The sequence below is a fragment of the Pediculus humanus genome, genomic scaffold (assembly GCF_000006295.1).
Source record: "Pediculus humanus corporis 1103172108290 genomic scaffold, whole genome shotgun sequence".
Taxonomy (NCBI): Eukaryota; Metazoa; Arthropoda; class Insecta; order Psocodea; family Pediculidae; genus Pediculus; species Pediculus humanus.
Window position 1 is genome coordinate 607414 of NW_002987859.1, and position 20169 is coordinate 627582.

Sequence of the window (20169 nt, forward strand, 5' to 3'; positions counted from 1 at the left end):
AGAAAATGTTGGTTTTTAGAGATTTTGTTTTGTCGCTCCCATAATCCGAATGCTTAATTTAATAAATTTAATGTAATGATGATGATGATGATGATGATGATGATGATGATAATAATAATAATAATAACAAGAAAGAAATTTTTAACATCCCTTTATATGTTTACCTTAAAATATATATTTTTGCAAATTTTTTTTTTTTTTTTTTGCTAACGTTACTAGTTCTTTTCCCATTTAAAAAAAAAAAAAGCAACATTATCAAAAAAAATTTTTTATTTTATTTTTAAGATTTGCGTTTGTTTTAACAACGACAACGACAACCGCGAAACAAAAACGTTTTTTTCCATAGGTCGGATCGATTTCGTCGTTCGCGTCACGACTTTAAAATTTTTTTTCGATTGAATATTTTTTTTTTTTTTTTTTTTATTAAAACGATGATAATCGAAATCGAAATCGTGGTCGATCGATACGCGGATCACATTTCGATTTTTTATCGATTGTTTTCGATCGATCTTTTGCGATGAATGAAAATGAAAAACGTCACTTTCAAAGTCTCAAGTTTGAACGAGTTTTAATTTATTAATTTACTTTTTTTATTAAAAAAATTATTATTATTATTGAAAATTATCACCGTATGGTAATCGGAAAAAAAGTAAATTAAAACCGGAAACCGGAACGAGCAGATTCGAATCGAATAAGAGACGAGAGAAGGGGAGAAAAAGAGAGAAAGAGAGAGAGAGAGTGGGGGAAAAAAGGATTTTAAAATTTTATTGCAGATGGAAAAAGAAAAAAAAAAAATGATTTTTTATTATTGTTGTCGTTGTCGTTGTTGTTGTTGTTGTTGTCGCCTCCCATCGTTTATAATAATTCTATTTTACCTTTATAAATTAAAAACGGAGGTATTGAAAATTAAATTAAATTAATAAAAAAAATAATAATAATAATAATAATATGGTTCGAATTAATGTTGATAAAATTACTTTGCGAAAATTTTAAAAGTTTTAAATAACAAAAAGAAAAACAAAATCAATTTTTATCATTATCATTTTCATCATCATCATTATTATTATAGTTACTTTTGAACACGACAAGCTTTTATATATTTGTCGGAGTTTTTAAACATTTATTTCAGGTTTATTATTATTATTATTATTGTATCACTCGCGATAGATGCACTAAAAAAAAATTTAAAAAAATTTCTTTTCTTTCTTTCTTTCTTTCTTTCTTTCTTTTTACTTTTTATTTTTTCCAAGATATGTAATGAAATAAAATAATTTAATTGTCAGTTATTAGTTTAATATTGAACAATAACAACAAACAGAAAAAGAGAGAGAGAGACAGACAGAAAGAGAGGCGCGCTTACACACTCACACACACACACGCACACATAGACATAGACAGACAGACAGAAAGAGCGGAAAATAAGAAAAAAAAAAAAAAGTTTTTGTTGTGTAATTTGAAAGAAAAAAGAGTTGGAAAATGTATAAATTTATAGTACTTCGCATTCGAAAACATTATGTAGGGGGGGGGGTGCGCATAAAAAACAAACGAAGAAACAAACAAACAAACGAACGAACGAACGAACAAACGAATCGAAACGTTTTGAATTGTAATAAATAAAAGCGAAATGAGAAATCAATTCGAGAAAATTATTATTATTATTATTATTATTATTATTATTATTATTATTATTATTTCATTTTTAAACGCGGCGAGATTTTTATTTGTCGGAATGTTTTTAAGCATTTATTCCAGGTTTCTACCTGATTCCTTAGGGATAAATGCTCCAATATCAATTATGCTATCTATGACTTCCTATTATTTCTATTGTTCTCAGTGCTCCCACGATGACCGGAAATCGTTTCTGTTTTTAGTCTCTGGCTGTTTCAATTTCCAAATTTTTATACTTCAACCTTTGTCTGCTCCTTTGGCTGTCCTTGGCTGTTTTTTTTCGGAGGATGATATCCGGTTTGTTAGCTGGCACAGTTCTATCAGTGTGGATTTGTTGATCATATAGAACTGTGCATGGACCTACTGTCGTAACCGGGCTTGGAATGTGGTTGTACCACTCCTTGGGTAATCCATCCATTTCATATTCGCGACATATATTCCAGTGGAAATGTAGACAAATATTATTGTTCCACTTTAGGTACATCACGTTTTGCAGATATCGGTCAACCGGAAATTAAGTGATCGATTGTTTACATTTATTCGGTTTATCATTAGCAGACGATAAAATATTTTCTTTTCGTTTTTTCACGAATTTAAAAGTTTTTTTTTTCCTTTTTTTTTTTTTTCTTCTTTACTCCAGACTTTTTATTCCGCTAATCGAAACGTCGTCGTCGTCGTCGTCGTCGCCGCCGCCGCCTTGAAAGTCTGGAGAAGTTAAATTGCCGATCGTAAAATGTTTTTTTTTCCCCTCCTTATTGTGTGTTTGTGTAACGTGACTTTTCCTTTTCCGAACGTTTAGTTTTTCCGTTCGTCTCGTTCCCTTCCCCTTCCTCCCCACTTTTTTTTTAAAGAAAGAAAGAGGGAAAGAAAAACATTATTGTAAATCATTATTATCGTTATTAATATTATTATTATTATTATTATTATTATTATTATTATTATTTCTTTGGTACGACAAAAAAAAAACGACGGATGCGGTTTTTATTTTCCAGGTCGTCCCATCGTGTAAATAGAAAAAAAAAAAAAAAAAAAAAAAAAACGGAACTCCCTCGGTGCCGATTGAAAAAAATAAAAATAAAATACGATTCGTGCCGCTTGCATGGAGAAAAAAAAAAAAAACGTCAAACTTTTTAAACGGTTTTTTCTTTATCTGGCTCAAAGTTTCAAACCGGATATAAATACAAAAGTTTGGGTTTAAAATGTTTTTCCTCTTTCTTTCGTTGTTTCTTTTCCCCCCCCTTTTCTTCCTTCCTTTCTTCCTTCTCTTATTCCGGAAGTGGTAGTCTTTCCGAAAAAATTTTCTGTTTTGCGGTCATTTTTCATAAAAATCTTACACGAGTACGTTTGGAATTTTTCCGTTATTAAAAATTAAATTAAATAATGATGATGATGATGATGATTTTGCATGCTTTGAAATTTTGTTGTTGTGATTTGATTAATGTTCAGTCTACCGGAAATGGTTTTTTTTTGTTTTTTTGTTATGGAATAAAATTTGTCAAGAAAATTTCATTTATCGTGTTTAAAAAGTGTTAAATGCAGCATTAAATTTCAAAAACTGAATAATAATGATAATAATAAATTTAATTTTTGAAAGAGTGGAGTGTGGGGATGGAGGGGGGTCGAAAAAGGCATGTTCGATACAGTTTTATTATTATTATTATTATTAATATTATGTTACATTTAAAAGGATTTTTTTGTTTTTTTCGTTGAAGGCTTGAAGGGTCCTCATCAACCTGAGGGGTGTTGATAATCGCATCGTTTATGGTTCTCAATTCGGGAATTAATTTTAAACGGGTATGGGGAAGGGGGAGAAGTGAGTGCAGATTTTGTGGCATTTTCGCGCTGGAAGGAGGCTTTTGATTTTGTAAAAATTAAAATGGCGTTAATAAAAAGTTTTGCGTTCGGTATACGAGAAGATAAATGGATAAATGAAAAGATAAAAAGGAAAGGGGAAGAAGAGAGAGAGAGTGTGAGAGAGAGTGAGAGTGAGAGAGAGAGAGTGTGTGTGTGAGAAAGAGTGAGAGAGAGAAAGTGGTTGAGAAAAATTTTTGAGAGCTTAATTTTTTTAATTATTATTTTTCATTACCTTTTATTACCTTTGTCTTTTTTGTTTCTATTTCTCTCTCTCTCTCTCTCTTTATCTTTCTCTCTTTTTCTCTTTGTATTTTATGAATTCATTTTTAACGTGTTCGAAAAAAAAAATGTGGTAAAAATTTGTTGAGATTTTTTTATATTTTTTCCGAATGATTCGATTTTTAATAAATAATTTGACAGAGAAATTACGTCATTCATTACGTCATTCGCGAGAATTTTGGCGGGTATTTTAAACTCCTTTTTTTTTTCTTTATTTCATCGTAATTTTTTTCCCCGAAAAAAAAAAATTTTATTCGAGTCTCGTGAAATGGGAAAATTTAAAATTCAAAACAAACGCGATTGTAAATTTTTACAAGGTAGATGTAAATAATAAAAAGAGAAAGAAAAAGTGAAAAAGAAACAAACAAACAAAATCTATGAGTATACCTGATGAAAATAACAATGAAGGAAGGAAGGAAAAAAAAAAAGATAGAAAGTGACAGAAAAAGGTAAAAAATTTCAACAAATAAAAAAAGGAAAAAAAGGAAAAAATTAATTGAAAAAATTTAAATTGGAGATGACACGAACGCGTTTCAACGCGTTCGTAATGAGGTCATGCAAAATAATTTTTCCTTTGACGATGTAAAATTAAAAAAGAAAAATCAGGTGGGAGGTACGTGCGCGGATAAACGAAGAAGAAGAGGAAAGAAAGGAAATTAAGATGATGATGATGATGATGATGATGATAATAGTAAAAGGATATGGAAAGTTTTTACGGAAATTCGAAGCGTTCATTCATAATGAGAGACCCGATGAAAAGTTGGAACGTTTGGTTGAAAAATTTTTTTTTGACGGGTGAATAAGACTCGCCATTCATAAAAAAGTGAAAATGATGATGATAATGATGATGATGATGATGATGATGATGTCAATGATGTAAAAGACGACGAAGATGTAAGTGACAAAAGGAAAGAAGAACAACCTGGTTTGCGAATAAATTTTTTTTTTGTTTTTAAATTATTGAAAAATTGACAAAGGATTCCGACTTTTGAAATATATTTTAAATCTTGGAATAAAAAAAAAAAAAAAACCGGAAACGGAAAAAGAAAAAAAAAGACGGGAGGGAAAATGTAATTTTTTTTCCTTTTTTATTGTTTTTTTTTTTTTTTTTTTTTTGTTCAATTTTGTGACAGGGAAAAATTTTTTTTTTTTCCGTCTCTCTCAATTCGAAATATGGTGTTACATAGATCAATTCGAAATCTCTCCCTCTCTTTCTTTCTCCCATTCTCTATCTCTCTTTCGTTTTTTATGTTGAAATAATTCGAAATGAAAAGATAAAAAAAAAAATATTGGAATAAGAAATGGGGCAAAGGAAAAAAAAATAGAAAACGGATGCGGATCCGGAAAAATGAAAAAAAAAAAAAAGCGGAAGTTGTTTCGTTTCCTTTCGATTTGTAAAAAGTCAATTTTTTTTTTTTTTGTCGGGGCGATAAAGAAAACTTAAACGTCTTTTTTTAAAAAAAAATCTAGTCGTTTTAGCATTTACTTCCGGTTCTGGAAAATAAATTTTTCATTTTATTAATAATTTTTACCGAGGTTTTCACAACCGCCAATATTGAAAAAATCAAGATTTTTCCCACCGCTGTCGTCGCCACCGCCACCGCCATCACCATCATCGGAATGACGACGAAAGGTTTTTCGTGTAACGAAATTTAAATTAAAAAAAGTTCAAAGTTGAAATTTTCAATAATAAAAGGTTGAGAAAAAGGGTTTTTAAATGAAAAGTTTTGTACCTTTTCTTTTTATTTCTTGGAAAAAGTTTTACGTTTTATGATAATAAATAATATTTTTTTTTTTTTTCGTTTCTTTTATCCTGACCGGGAAGTAAAAGCCAAATAATAATAACAATGAGGTAGTGAAAACGGAAACGATTTTGGGGTCGTCTTGGGAGATGAGCACTCGAGACCGACGCCGTGCCACATTCAATTACAAAAAAAGAAAATTTTTCTTAAGGAATCGAATAGAGTTTTTCCTGGTTAAACCGACAAGACCTCGATGTAAATTGAAAATAATAATAATAATAATAATAATAATAATAATAATAATAATAATAATAATGACAGGAAAAAGGGAAAAGAATATCCGACGAGGACGGCGACGATAATCGATGGTGGTGATGATGATGACAAAACGAATTAATGATATTATCATTTATTGATTTTTTAACGGTTAATTAAAAGGATTCGAATATGGGGGCGGGGAAAGTGATTGGGGGGAGGGGAGAGGGAAAATGGAATGGAATCTTCGTGTTTGATTTAAATCAAGTGGTGTGTGTATTAAAAAAAAAAAAACCGTTATTTAATTATCATTATACATCGAATTCATCATTATTATTTGATATTTATTTATACGTATAATTTGACTCTTGATTCCTTTGAGTCGTTTAACTTCCTTTGTTTAATTTCCTTTGTCGTCGTTTTCATTTATTTTCGATCGATGAATGAATTGTTTTTTTTTTTTTTTTTTTTTTTGGCTCTTTCGGGACTGTAGGAAGAGGGAGTAGTGGAAAAGTAAGAAAAAAAAATGCAAAACTAACGAAATTAGAGATTTTTCTAACGGTTATTTTTTCCTTTTTTCCTTTTTTTTATTACGAAACACCCACCTTTACTTTAACTTTACCTTTGACATTTACTCGAAAAGAAGTACGAACTGGAAGAAAAAAAAAATGACGGGGCAAAAAAAAAAAAAATTTTTTTTTTTTTCTTTTTTTCTTTGGCTTTTTTTTTTTTTTTTTTTTTTTAAATTTAATTTAATTTTGTTTGTTTTGTTTGTTTTTGTGGTTCTTTTGAACAAAAGTTCACTTGCCTGTCACTCTTGTCGTTTCGTTTGTTCTTTGCCTTCTCGGACAGCAGAGGCCCGCCAAAGCTTTTCTGAAATTCTGTCCACTCACGCAGTAAAGTACGAAGTTGATTCCAAAATTCGTGTGGAAGAGAATGAGAGAGGCGTGTTGCCACGCAATCATGTGATCCGAATGTGTTACAGTCTTCTGGAAAAGTAAAAGAAAACAAATCAAATGAAATCACCGTTAAATGGATTTTTTTCCTTCGTTCGTTTTGTTTTTATGACGTCACGAGTTTGAAATAACGAGATTCGAATCGACTTCAAAAGAAATTTTCCATTTTTTTCCCCTCCTCCTTATCCCCCTCATCCCCCCATTCTTTTGCCTCTATAGGTCATTTAATATTTTTTTAAAAAAGTCAATTTCGTTGTTTTATTTTTAAAATCACGTTTTTCACATATTTTTTTTTTCTGGTGCCACTTTTTGTGTGTGTGTGTGCAAACGAAAAAAAACGTTTCGACGTTTATAAATAATGTAACGATGATTTTATTAAATAATTCGAAGTGGGAGAAAAAGAGAAAAAAGGGGGATGGGAATTAAAGAGAGAATCGGTAATGCCAACTTTTGAAAAAAAATTTTTTTTTTTTTTTTTTAAATTAAAAACGCAGGAAAAATAAAATCGGGATTTTTGTATGAAAAAAAAAAAAAAGAAAATTGAAATATAAACGGTAACACGACGGTTGTGATGTCGTTAAAATGAAAAATAAAAAAAAATTTAATAGCAGAGTGAGAGAGAGAGAGAGAGAGAGATTGTGAAAGGAGATCGACTTGTTGCTTCCACGTTTTTTTTTTTTTTTACCCTTCACGTAAGGGGATGAAAGTTGAAAAAAAAACAATTTAGGATTTTTAATTGTTTGTCGGTTTTCGAGTCGGTTCAACAATTTTTTTTGTTTTTTTAGCAAACGATATTTTAAACGTTGCTTGTAAATTTTTCTCGAATCATCTTATTGGTTGTTTGTTTTGTTTACGGTTGTTGTAATCGTGTAGGAAGAACCGTTTTTTTCGTTCTTTTTAAATGTCACTCGATTGTTTTTTACGTGTAAATAATAAAAAAATTTTTTTTTTCATCTTCTTCTTCCGCTTTTCTTTTTTTTTTTATCTCATATGTGAAATAACGAAATTTAATTTTGTCGTCTTTCTTTCTTTTTTTCCTTTTTTCTTTTTCCTTTTCGCGTTCCTTTTTTTTCTTCGATTGTCTTTTTTTTCTTATTTTGTTAAAAGGAATGAAAACAGAAGAAAGACTCATTTCGAATGTTTTCACGCTTTCTTTTGTTTATTTATTTTTATTTTTTCCTTATTATTTGATCGTGTAAAAGAGGCGCGCATCATCTGGAACCACGTTTTTTTTTTTTTACTCTTTCTTTACTTCTTTTTCTTTACTTTTATTTCCAGCTCCCCTTGTAAATATTTTCTCGACGTGGCAAAAGTATTTTTTCGTCGTTTTTATTTTCAAATTTTCTTTTTTTTTTCCTTTTCTCCGAAACAATCCGTGAATGTTTCGAACCGACTGAACCTCAATTAAAATGCTTAATATTATTATTATTATTTCCACTATTAAACACGACAAGACTCTTATTTGTCGGGGTTTTTAAGTATTTATCCCAGGTTTCTACCCGATTCCTTAGGGACAAATACTCGAATTTCGGTGGTGCTACTTATAATATTTTCCGAAGAATGTGGGCCGTCCCACATAGTGCGATTTCCTGGATGGTTTCTTCTTTTAGGTTCTTCATAATCTTCTTTAAATTTCCTTTCATTGAATGTGGCATGGCTCCCAATGCTCCCACGATGACCGGAATCGTTTCTGTTTCTGTTCCCCACATCCTGGTTATTTCGATTTCCAAATTTCTATATTTCAGCCTTTTGTCTGCTTCTTTGGCTGCCTGGTGTTTTTTTCTGCCGGCACGGATACCTCAATTAACTTACACCATTTTTCCGCATTATGCCTGAGTATGATATCCGGTTTGTTAGCTGGCACAGTTCTATCAGTGTGGATTTGTTGATCATATAGAACTGTGCATGGACCTACTGTCGTAACCGGGCTTGGAATGTGGTTGTACCACTCCTTGGGTAATCCATCCATTCCATATTCTCGGCATATACTCCAATGGAGATATTGACATATTTTATTGTGCCTTTCTAAATATTCATGTTTTGCCAGTATCGGACAACCGGAAATTAAATGATCGATGGTTTCCGATTGAGATTGGCAAATTCGGCACTTGTCATCTTGGCGTTATTATTATTATTATTATTATTACTATTATTACTATTATTATTATTATTAACATTATCATTATGTTTTTTGTAATCGTACTTGAACGTAAGGAAAATTATTTTTTTTTTTTTTCACCTGACAAAAAAGACGAATTCGTTTCTGTTTGTTCGAAGCGTAACGAAAAATTTATTTTACTCAATTTTATTTTTAAATTATTAAATATGGAAACCGTTGAGAGAAAAACGTCGAAAGAAAATAAAAATGCGGGGGAGGGGGCGTGAAGGTATCGAAAACATTTCCAGATGAGGACGTATAATTTTTTACGGTCCCGATTATTCGATCGATTTGTTTTAATTTCGTTACCTTCGATTATAATCATCATCGTCATCATCATTCGATCACGACTTAATTAAAATTTTTTTTTTCTCGCAGGGGGAAGGGGAGGGAAGGAAAGAAGGGAATGAAGGGGGGGGGGCAAATTTAAATCTGAAAGCTCTATGATAGGTGAATGAATGAATAAAAAATGGATTTTCTAAATTTCTCAGGTGTTCTTCGGTAGTTCCTTTTTTAATAGACCGAAATAAATTCCTCTTCGGTCGTGAATTTTATTATTATTTTTTTTAACGGAAAACCAATTAAAACTTCAATTAATGCCTGATGACTTTCTAACCTTTTTTCCTTCCCCCCTCTCTTCATCCTCTTCCCCCTCTCTCCTCGCCTCCCCTATCTATCTCTCTTTTTCTTTCTCTCTTTTACTTTTTTCCCTCCTAATTCTCGCGTTTGAAATGAATTTTATTGTTTTGTTTTTTTTTTTTTTTTAAACGGAAAATTCAAGTTCTTGACATTTTGAAACCGGCACGTGGTTAAGGGAAAAGCATTTCCGGTTCGGAACGAATCGAATAAAATAATGACGGGACGGGTAAAGGGTTAGAAAAGGGTAAAAAAAAAAATTTCGAAATGAAAAAAAAACGACGCGGGGAGGGGCAGGAGTTTCACGTTAAAAAGAATTACAAGAATTTAATCGATCGTTCAATCAATCAATCATTAATTAATTAATTAATTTATTTATTTGTTTGTTTGTTCGTTGCCGGAAAGGAATCCGACGTGAAAATTCGAAACAAAAAAACATCATCCGTTAAATAATTTATGATGTTGACGATAACGAAAGATTAGATTTTTTAATTGTTTTTTTGTTGTTTTCATTTTGGAAAATCATCATCATTATTATTATTATTATTATTATTATTCATGATTTGTGTTTTTCCCCCCTTTTTTCTTCATTGATTTTTGTCACGTGCTTATAAATAAAAAAAATAATTTAATTTGCAACAACAAAAAAAAAAAAAAGAAAGAAAAAAACGTACATAAAGGTTTTGAATTGAAATTTTTTTTCGGGTCATTAAAGTTTTCTAATTAAATAAAAAAAAAAATTGAAAATGTCGACGAAGTGTTTCAAAACACGTGGCAGGAGAAGAATAATAACAAAATTTAATAAAAGCTTTTAAATATATATTTTTTTTCACCAATTTTTCGTTGGTTGTGGTTTGTTTTGTATAAACTTAAATTAAACTGGGGTCTAACGAATGCACACACACGTATCACTCTCGCACACGCGCACACGTACACGCAAAAAAAAGTTTGATTTTTTTTTGTTTCCGTTTCCGTTCGGGGGTCATTCACCTTTTTAATTTGACGTTCGATTTGTTTTTCCCCGAAAAAATTATTTCGCGTTAAAAATTTTTTCATTTTACATTTTTTTTTTTTTTTTTAAACGTATTTGAACGTGTAAGAAGAAAAAGAAAAAAAATCAGTTGGAGAACACGTCAAATCAAAATTTTTTTTTGTTTTTTCGAATTTAATTAATTTTCGAAAATCGACGGGTTGGAAAAAGAGTTTTTAAACGCGCGCGAGAAATTTTCAAATATATATTGACGTTATCGTATCTGGTTACACGTTTTTTTTTTCTTCTTCTTTTTCGAACGTGAAGTTTATTAAGAAAAAAGGTTAAATTCATCGGGCAAAAGAATCGAGTTGAATTTTCCCACTCTCTCTCTCTCTCTTCCTCTTTCTTTTTACAATTTTATTCGTTTTTTTTGATTTGTTTTGTTTTGTTTCCTTCGCGGGCTGTGCCAAAAAAAGAAATAATAATAATAATAATATTTTTCGTTGTTTTATATTCTTTTATGCGGCATTTAAAAAAAAAAAAATGGCGTCGGATTTAAATTCTCATATTTGTAAACTTATATATATATATATTTAAGTGTCCAATCAGTTCACAAGACAGAAACGTTTCACTTTTTATTTATTTATTTTCTTTTATTATTATTATTATTATTATTATTATTATTATTATTATTATTATTATCATCATCATTATTATTACTGTTACTTTTGACGAATGCGATTTTTTTCTTTTTTTTTTTTTTAATCGAAATAAAAATTTTATAATAAAATAAAATAAAAAATGGCGGGAGAAAGGATAGGGAGTCAAGATTCTGTGTGTGTGTGTGTGTGGCAGGAGAAAAATAAATTCGTTTACGTAAAAAAACGGAAAAATAATAAATAAATAAACGTGGCGTTAGATATGAAAGAAACAATCGTGATTATTGAAAATGATGCTTTTAAATAAAACAAAAGAAAACTCGAATTTAAATTAAAAAAAAAAAAAATGGAAATTAAAAGATGGCGCGTAAAACGGAAACGAGACGCAAAAAAAAAAAAAATTTCAAAGGAGGAGCGTGGAGGGGGGGGGTGAGGAGGGTGGTGGTCGGGGAAAAAAAATTAATAAGCGGAAACGTTAAAATTAATAAGTTTTTCGAAAAATTTTTTTTTTTTTTTTTTAAAAAAAGAAAAATTAATAATGATTTTGAGTTAATGCCCGACAACAATCTTATTAAAAATAATTTTCGTTTTTCTTTCCCCCCCCCTTTTTTTTTTCTCTGTTAAATTTTTTCCTGATGTTGTTTCCGGTTAAATAGCTTTTAGAAAAAACGGAAACGATCATTCGAACCGTCGTTTATTATTGATATATTTTTTTTTTTCGTTTTTACTCTTTTCGAAAATTTGCTACTTATAAACGAAAAGAAGTTTTTTTTTATCATTATTATTATTATTATTATTATTTTCTTCTCGCTTCCGTTTCCGCTACTCGTTCGTTTCGCTTCGAATTAATATTGTAAAAAAAAAAATTTTTCTCGGTTATCGGAATTTTCGTTTAATGCGAAAAGAGTGGAAAAGGTCGAAACCGAGTTTTTTTTTTTTGTTTTTATTTTTTTTATCATTATTATTTTTATTAACGAGACGGGGCCAAGAAAAATTTTTTTCCTTTTTTAATTTTTTCGGGGGGGGGGGTAAAAATCGGTAAAACGGTAAATCGGTTTAATTTCGATAAAATTTTTTTTTTTTTTTTTTTTTTAATGAAATTATTATTTGATGTTTTTTTTTTTTTTTTATATTCGTCGTATTTTTATAACTTTGAGATGTACGTACGACCACATATATTTTCGCTTTATTTTCAAAAGCTCGACCGTTCATAATCGATTATATCGATATCTCGAATTATCGATAATTAATTAATTTTTTTTTTTTTTTATTAATCGACACGATCTTGCCAGATTTTTTTTTTATATGCGGTAAATAAAACGTGAAAGAAAAAAATTTTTTTTTTTTTTTTGACCTGTTGCCCGTTGGTTTGTTTTTTTTTATTTTTTAATGTCATAAAATGACTTAATAAAAAAATCGTTCATTGTTGGTTGTTTTCGCGTTTGTTTGTTTGTTGTAAAAAAAAAAAAAAAAAAAAAAGTATCGTTCGAAAAAAATCTTGAATTGGGTTTTTTTTTATCGGTAATTAAATTTAAAAAAAAATGAAATAAATTTTAGACGCGATAATTTTGATTGATTTCGAATCGTGCGTTGGTAAATGCATTTTTTATTAAACGGGGCGCCGTTCGGCGTTCGGAGGCGTTCGGTTGAAGGAGAATGAATATGAAAAACAATTAATAAATTTTTGAATTTTTATCAAATGTGAATTTTCGCACATCGTTCAGCGTTTGTTTTTCGTTACGATGATGATTAAAAAGAAAAAAATACGAGGAGGTTAATTTGAATAGTTTGTTTTTCCTTGTTGTTGTCTTGGGTTTGTTTGTTAACAATTACCCTCGGGTTGTTGTCGTCGTCGTCGTCGGTTCGGGCTTATTTTACACGTAAAGGAATATAGTAATAATAATAATAGTAATCCTCGTTTATTTATACTTTTCGAGTTCGTTAAATAAATAATTATAACGAATGAGTATTTGAAATGAAGATGTTTATTTAAGATTTTCTCTATGTAAACACGAATTCGTTTTGTTTGTTTTTTTTTTGAGTTCACTCCTTCGGGACGTTTTTTTCCCAAAATATTCTGGAAAAAGGATGTTGAAGGTTTTTTATTTTTTTTGTTAGTTTTACGATGGAGAGAAAATTTGCGATAATGTTTCTATTTTTTTTTTCTGCTTCTCTCTCTTTCTCTCTACGTTGCCTTCGGCCGCTTTCACACGCACACGCATACGCAATTTCTCATTTGGAAAATTAATGAATTTCTCCCCTCCCCCCAATCATCATGTTTAAAAAATTTTTTCGGGTCCTTTTTTTTTTTGAGTTTTACTAAAGTTTGTTTATCGTTAAAAGAAGGAAACGCTTCGGAAAAACGTTTCTCTCTCTCTCTCTCTCTCTCTCTAAAAGGAAATGTTAGAATTTTTTGGGAAGGAAAACAAAGAAAGAAAAAGGTTTAAAGTCAGAAAAGGTTAAATGCGGTTTTTTTTTGGGGGGGTACGTTTCGTTAAAACTAAAAATAAAAAAAAAATAATTTCAAACGAAAAATATTAAATTTGTGTTGGTAAACCTGTCGGGTACAGAAAAAAAAATTTTTTTTTTAAAAGATTCATCATACGAGGCTCATTACGTTTTTTTTTTTTTTTTTAGGAGAGCGGGGGAAAAAAATTACCCGATGAAAATAATTTATTTCCTTTTCCGGTTTTTTTTTCTTATTATTATTTATTTTCCGCTCGTTTAAATTTTCTCGTGTCTTTAAAACTTAATAAAAACTATCAAATTCAACTTTTTTTTTTTTTTTTAATATTATAGGAAAAAAATAAACGAGAGAGAGAGAGAGAGGTAGGGGAAGAGAGAATGATGAAACGATTTTAAAATTGGTTGTTAATAATTCCGGATATTGATAAAAATTCAAATTACGCCGCGCGCGCGTTTTATAACGTTAAAAAATATTTCGAGCGAAGCGATATTTTATTTATTTTGTTTAATATTCGCTTCTTTTTTTTCTGTTGAAATTGATATTATTGAAAAATAAAAATATTAATATTCATTTGATATTCGAATCAATCATCAAATCGTTCGTTCCTTCGTTCAACGATGCGAAGAAAAAGTTGACAAAAAAAAAATGTCAACGACTCGACGATCCGACCAATCAGAATCGAGAGACGACAAACGACGTAAACGTTTTGATTTTACGAGTGGAAAAAAGGAAAAAAATAGTTTTATTATTATTATTATTAATAATCGTTACCTTTTTGGTTTTTATTAAAGGTTTCTTTCTCTCTCTCTCTCTATATATCTTTCTCTCTTTCTTTCTCTTCGACGCCATTTTGATAATGAAACGAACGTCGTGGCAAAAAAAAAAAAAAAATTGTTGGTATTTTGGCGTTTTGTCGTTAATTTGTCGGTTAATTATCGTGATTTTTACTTGAACTTTGACACTCGTTGAGAACGTCGTCTGCTTTTTATTTTTTATTTTTTAAAAGAAAGGCGCGAAAAAACGGTAGAAGAAAAAAATTTTTATTTATTTATGTATTTTAACGTTTTCGAACGCGTTCGTGTTTTGTTTTTGTTTTTTTTTTTTTTTGTCTTCTGCTTTTCGTTACGTTTTTTTCATTACCTATCACAATTTTTTTTTCCCTGTATTTTATCGAGAGAAATAAGAAAAAAGAAAAAGGAGAAAAGGGGGGAAAATAGATTAGAATAAAATAGAATGGAAATGAAATTTATGACTTTTCCACGTGGTTTTTTATTACTTTGATAAGCTGAGCGTTTATTTATTATTATTTTTTCTCCTTCCGGCGAAAACTGAAAGCGGAAATGAATAAAATGTTTAAAAAATCGTTGTTTTAAAAAAAAAACAAAAAAAAATTGAAAACGATTAATTTTAATTATAAAATGTCGCGAAATATCTTCGATAGTCGTTTATCAAGATTTTAAAGCAAGCAAGGAATTTTTTTTTTTTTTTAAATTTAAAATTTGAAATTTTTTTGTTTTTATTCAGGTTCGTAGTGGCGTATAAACAGAACGTTTTCTGTTTTTTCTATTAGTAAAACGTTCGTTCGGTTGAACGCGCGCGTGTTTATTACGGTAAAATTTTTTACGACGGATCCCCGTTGCATTACACGAGAGAGAAAAGAAAACAAAACAAAATACACGGGATAAAAAGATTTATTTATTCCTTAGGCAGTTAAATAGAAAAAGACAGGGAGAGAAAGGGGGAAAGAGGGGGTGGAGGAAAGTTAAAAAGGAAAAATAAAATGATGAAACTTGTTGTTAAATGAAAAATAAAAAAAGAAAGTAGAGAACGGAAAAAGGTTTCAACCATTTTTCGTTTTTTTTCCCCCCCCCTTCTCAAGGTCGTAGGGAGTTTTTAAAACCTCTGATTTACAACATTGTAAACGACGTCGTTTGGGGGGGGGGAAAAGCTCCACGTGAAAAAATAAAAAAAAAAAAGAGATTTTTTCCCTCTTTTTCCGGTTTTTTTTTCCGGCCCACACTTTGAGGAATTGAAACCCGTCGTGTGAGAAAACACAATAAATAAAAAAAAAAATTTTTTTTAATTTTTTTAAATTAACGCTTTTTTTGAAACTCGTAAAAATTGATGAGTTTTTTAATTCAATAATATGAGTAATAAACAATGAGATGTTTATTCTGAGGGGGCTGGGGAGTAGGAGGGGGAGTGAAGGAGGTGGGAAAAGAAAGAGTGAGAGAGAGCGAGAAACAAAGAGAAAATAATAAAAGAAAAAAATGGGGAAATGGGAAGGAAATTAAAGTGTAAATACACACAAACGTAATATTAATAATAATAATAATATGTATTATGTTTGTTTACGTGTTACGTACTAATAATAATAATAATAATAATAATATGATAGTTGAAAAAAATCGATGCGAAAATTTATATTAAAAAAAAAAGGAAAGAAAATAGAAAAAAGGTGGGAAATTTTTTCCTTTGATTATTTTTCTCTTCGTCGTCTGCACAAAAAAAAAAAACAAAAAAACGTTCGAACTCTATCCGTATGACGAATGATTTTATTTATTGTAAAAGAAATTCACGCGCACGCACGCACGCACATCACACAAAGGAAAATTAAAAAAAAAAAATTTTTTTTTCTCCTTCCACGTCATCTTCGCGATTTTGTTAAATTATATCGCATAAACGACGAAATCCTCTTTGTTTTACGGCCATTTTTTTTTTTTTTGTTTATATATATGTCGTTTCGAAACATTATCGATTTGGATAAATTTTTAATTTCCGGTTTCCTTTTTCTTCCCCCTTCCCCCCTCCCCACCCTCGTTTTTATTTTTATTTATCCAATTTAAATTAGTTTAGTAGTTTTCATTCAATTATATTTTTTTATAAAATGTTTGCATACGACGTCGTTCGTTTTTTTTTTTTTAAATTAGAATGATTGACTGATTTTAATCTCGTTTTTTCTTTTTTTGTTTTTTAGGTAAGTGACGTTACATTCATTATACTACGTCATTTCGGTGAGTTTGTTTCCGGTTTACCAAAGGAAAAATTTTTCAGTCCTCGTACTACTTTCCTGTTTGTTTTTGTCTAAAAAAAAAAAAATTTATTACGATCCCACGCGAAAACGTTTTTAAGGACCTTGGAAAATATTATTATTATTATTATTATTATTATTTCATATCCTCCCCCCGGCTCCGTGAAGTTTAAAGGGACAAAAAAATTTTTTTCTAATTTATACACAGAAGCCATTGTCGTGATTATTATTATTATTGTTGTTATTATTGATATTTTTTAAGAAATGTTTGTTTTCGTTTGTTTTGTGTGTGTGTGTAAGAGAGAGAAAGAGAGGGGGAGGGAGGGAAAATTTTCACTTTCGAAATTGAGCTTTTCGTGTTTTTTTTTTTTTTTTTCGTAGCGTTGCGAGAGAGGATTGCTCGAGGGGAAAAAAAAAATCGGGATCGTGTGAATCTGCAAAGATTTACCGGAAATGATTTCGTTGATACGATAAAAAAATATTTTTTTTCACGGTTCACCCGACTGTAAATTGCGATGGAAAACTTATTTCGTTTAACGTTTCAAAATTTTTTATCGAAGGTTTCGATACGATTGTAATTTTTATTTATTATTATTATTATTATTTTTATTTATTTATTTATTTGTCGTTATTGTAGTAATTTTTCCGGAAGTTTGAATTTTAAAGTTGTTTCGCGGAAAATAATTTCTTTTTTTTTTTTTCCTTTTTTTTTTTTTAATATTTATGCATTTCAAGTGAAATTTTTATTGGGAGGAAAAATAATAATAATAATGAATGAATGAATGAATGAATGATTGAATGAATGAATGATTTTGAAATTAAAATATTTCACCTTCGTGGAAACGATTATTTTTGTAAGATTGGAACCGTCGGATAGTTAATTAATAATTTTCCTTCGTGGAACGAGATTTTTTGTTTTTTTTTAATAAGTATTTTAGTTTTGAATGAAATGTCGGCGAGGAAAAAAGGCGGGAAAAATATGATGGGGGAGGGGGAGGGAAATAAATAAAAATTTTCGAAAAAATTTCAAATTTTAAAATGTCGAATGAAAAGAAATGAAACGTTTGAATTTAAAAAAAAAATTTTTTTTATAATTAATTTTTCGTCATTGTTTCTTTTATCCTAAAGTTTCTCTCTCTCTCTCTCTCCCTCTTTTTTTTCTCTCTCTCCCTCTTTCCCCTCCTCTCTCTCTCTGATTATTTCTTCACTTGTTTGTGAAAAAAGAAAGAAAGAGAGAAACTGTTTCTGTTTTTAGCGTTTCATTTAATTTCAAACATGTCGATGACGTTGTTATTTATGTCGACGCATCGCTTTTTTGTAAATTTTACACGCACACGCGCGCTTTTTTCTTTTGTCGCCATAATTTAAATTTCGTTTCGTTTTGATTAAATCGAACCTGATTAAATTAATGTAGACCCGTTTTTTTTAAAATAAGGTTGTGCTTAATGCGTGAAGACAAATGAAATGTGCATCTTGTGAGAATTGAAATTTTTTTTGAAATTTTATCGAGTAATAATAATAATTCTTTGTTCGTTTATCAATTTCAATTTTCACGGGAAAATTTGGCGTTCGTTCGTTCGTTTCCAAACGTTCGTTTTCGACACGCGATGAATTTTTTTTTTTTTTCCTACTTCACTTGTTGGACCCGGAAATAATTTTCCGAATCTTGAAAAAATTTAAATCCTTTTCGTCCGAGCGTTTTTTTTTTTTCGTTTTTAAAATTGTTCGAACGTGTTTGGCGTTTCTCTCTTTCTCTCTCTCTCTCTCTCGCGTCCACATTTATAGATCAAATCGATTGTTTTTCTCATGATTCTTTTTTTCTCTGACGCGGTTTTTTTGTTCGTTTGTTGTCGTTTCAAGGTTAAAATATTGTTTATCGAGTGGTTGTTATTCATATCCGGTTTCGGGATTCGATTTTTATAATTTCTTTATGTGTAATTTCAAATCTTTAGCTTATGGAAAAGTTATTATTATTATTATTATTAGTCAAAAAAAATCCGGTTCAAATCCCGTGTTTTTTGATTTTGTTTTGTTTTGTTTTGTTTTTTTTTTTTTTTTTTTTTTTTTTTTTGTAATGCGATTGTAAAAATATTTTTTTTGGGTTTTGTTAAAGTTCGCGGGGGAAGGGGAAAATATTTTCAAAATTTTTTGGTTATTTTGTTTGTTGTTTTGTTTCTACTGTCGGTTAATTAACCGGGCTTAACAAAAAAAAAAAAACAAAAAATTTTTTTTTGCTTTTTTTTCCCCCCTTTTTAATTTATTTATTTTTCGTTATTTTTTATACGTGAAACGTGAAAATAAATTTTATCCATAAAAATGAATCTCGCGCTTTTAAACCGTAAAATACTTCAAATCAAAATTTACTGCTTGAACATAAATACATAAAAAGCCAACAAAGATAAATATCCATTAAAGAGAGAGAGAGAGAGAGAGAGAGAGAGAGAGAGAAAGGGGAAAAGGGTAGGAAAAAATGAACAAAAAAGTGATTTTTTTTTTTGTATATTAATACCGGGGAAAGAATATTTATAACCTTAACTCAATTAAAGGAAAAGAGAAAAAAATATATGTACACATAAGTACTATTATTATTATTAGTAGTGGAATAAATAATTGAATGATTTTAGAAAAAGGAAAAGGATTTTAATAAATTAATTAATTAACTCTTATGAAAAAAAAATTCGATGGGAAAATGAAATTTTTATTTTTTGTTTTTACTACATTAGTTTTTTTTTTTTTTGTTTTTTTTTAAACGAATGAAACGAAAAGAAAATTATGAATTGCACTAATAAATTTTGACTAGAAAAAAGAGAGAGAGAGAGAGAGAGAGATTGGAGGAAGAGAGAAGTAAACAAATCGTACCGCGTTAGTTAGCTAATCAGTTAATTTTACGTAATTAAGAGAAAATTGATAGTAAATTTCACCGGTAGAGAGAGGGATCTGTTAATTAATTATCTATTTTCTGATTGGTCGATGATTGAGTCGTTCGGATAAAAATAAATAATTTGGTTTTTCAAAATCCCGCCAAAATCTTTAACCCCGTTTTTTTCCCCCTTTAATACTCGTTTAAATGAAACGTTTAAAAAGGAAAAAAATTAAACGGAGTCATAAAAGATTAAATCGGTTATGTAATTTAAAACTAATTTTTCCTTTTCTTATAATCCCGAGAGAAATTTCTAAAAAAAAAAAAAAAATGCGGCGACGAACGCGAAATAAGACGAATAAAAATTGGGGGGGAAAAAAAAGAAAATTTTTAACGGAAACGGGTAATAAAATCTGTCGTGGGGCGGGGAGTAAGTGAAAGCGGAAAAGCGGAAGGGGAGAAAGGGGGGGGTGAAAAAGAACGATGAGAAGTGTCAAAGTTTGTTAATAAAACAACTTGTACCATCATCTAACGAAGACTAAATGAGTAATTACGGAAAACAAACGATTCGGAAAAAAAAAAGATTTTTAAATAATGTGACGTAAATAATAATAATAGTAATAATAATTTC

The 20169-nt window shown here is 29.5% G+C and overlaps 1 protein-coding gene across 1 annotated transcript; it reads right to left on the reverse strand.

Moving 5' to 3' along the window:
* Positions 1-6598: 6598 nt before the first annotated feature.
* On the reverse strand, positions 6599-6949 carry Phum_PHUM538520 (uncharacterized protein; the record flags this gene model as incomplete). The annotated part of the gene is made up of 2 exons (XM_002431593.1): positions 6599-6787; positions 6887-6949. The coding sequence occupies 2 exons, from the start codon at positions 6947-6949 to the stop codon at positions 6599-6601; spliced, it is 252 nt and encodes an 83-aa protein (XP_002431638.1).
* Between the last annotated feature and the right edge of the window lie 13220 nt (positions 6950-20169).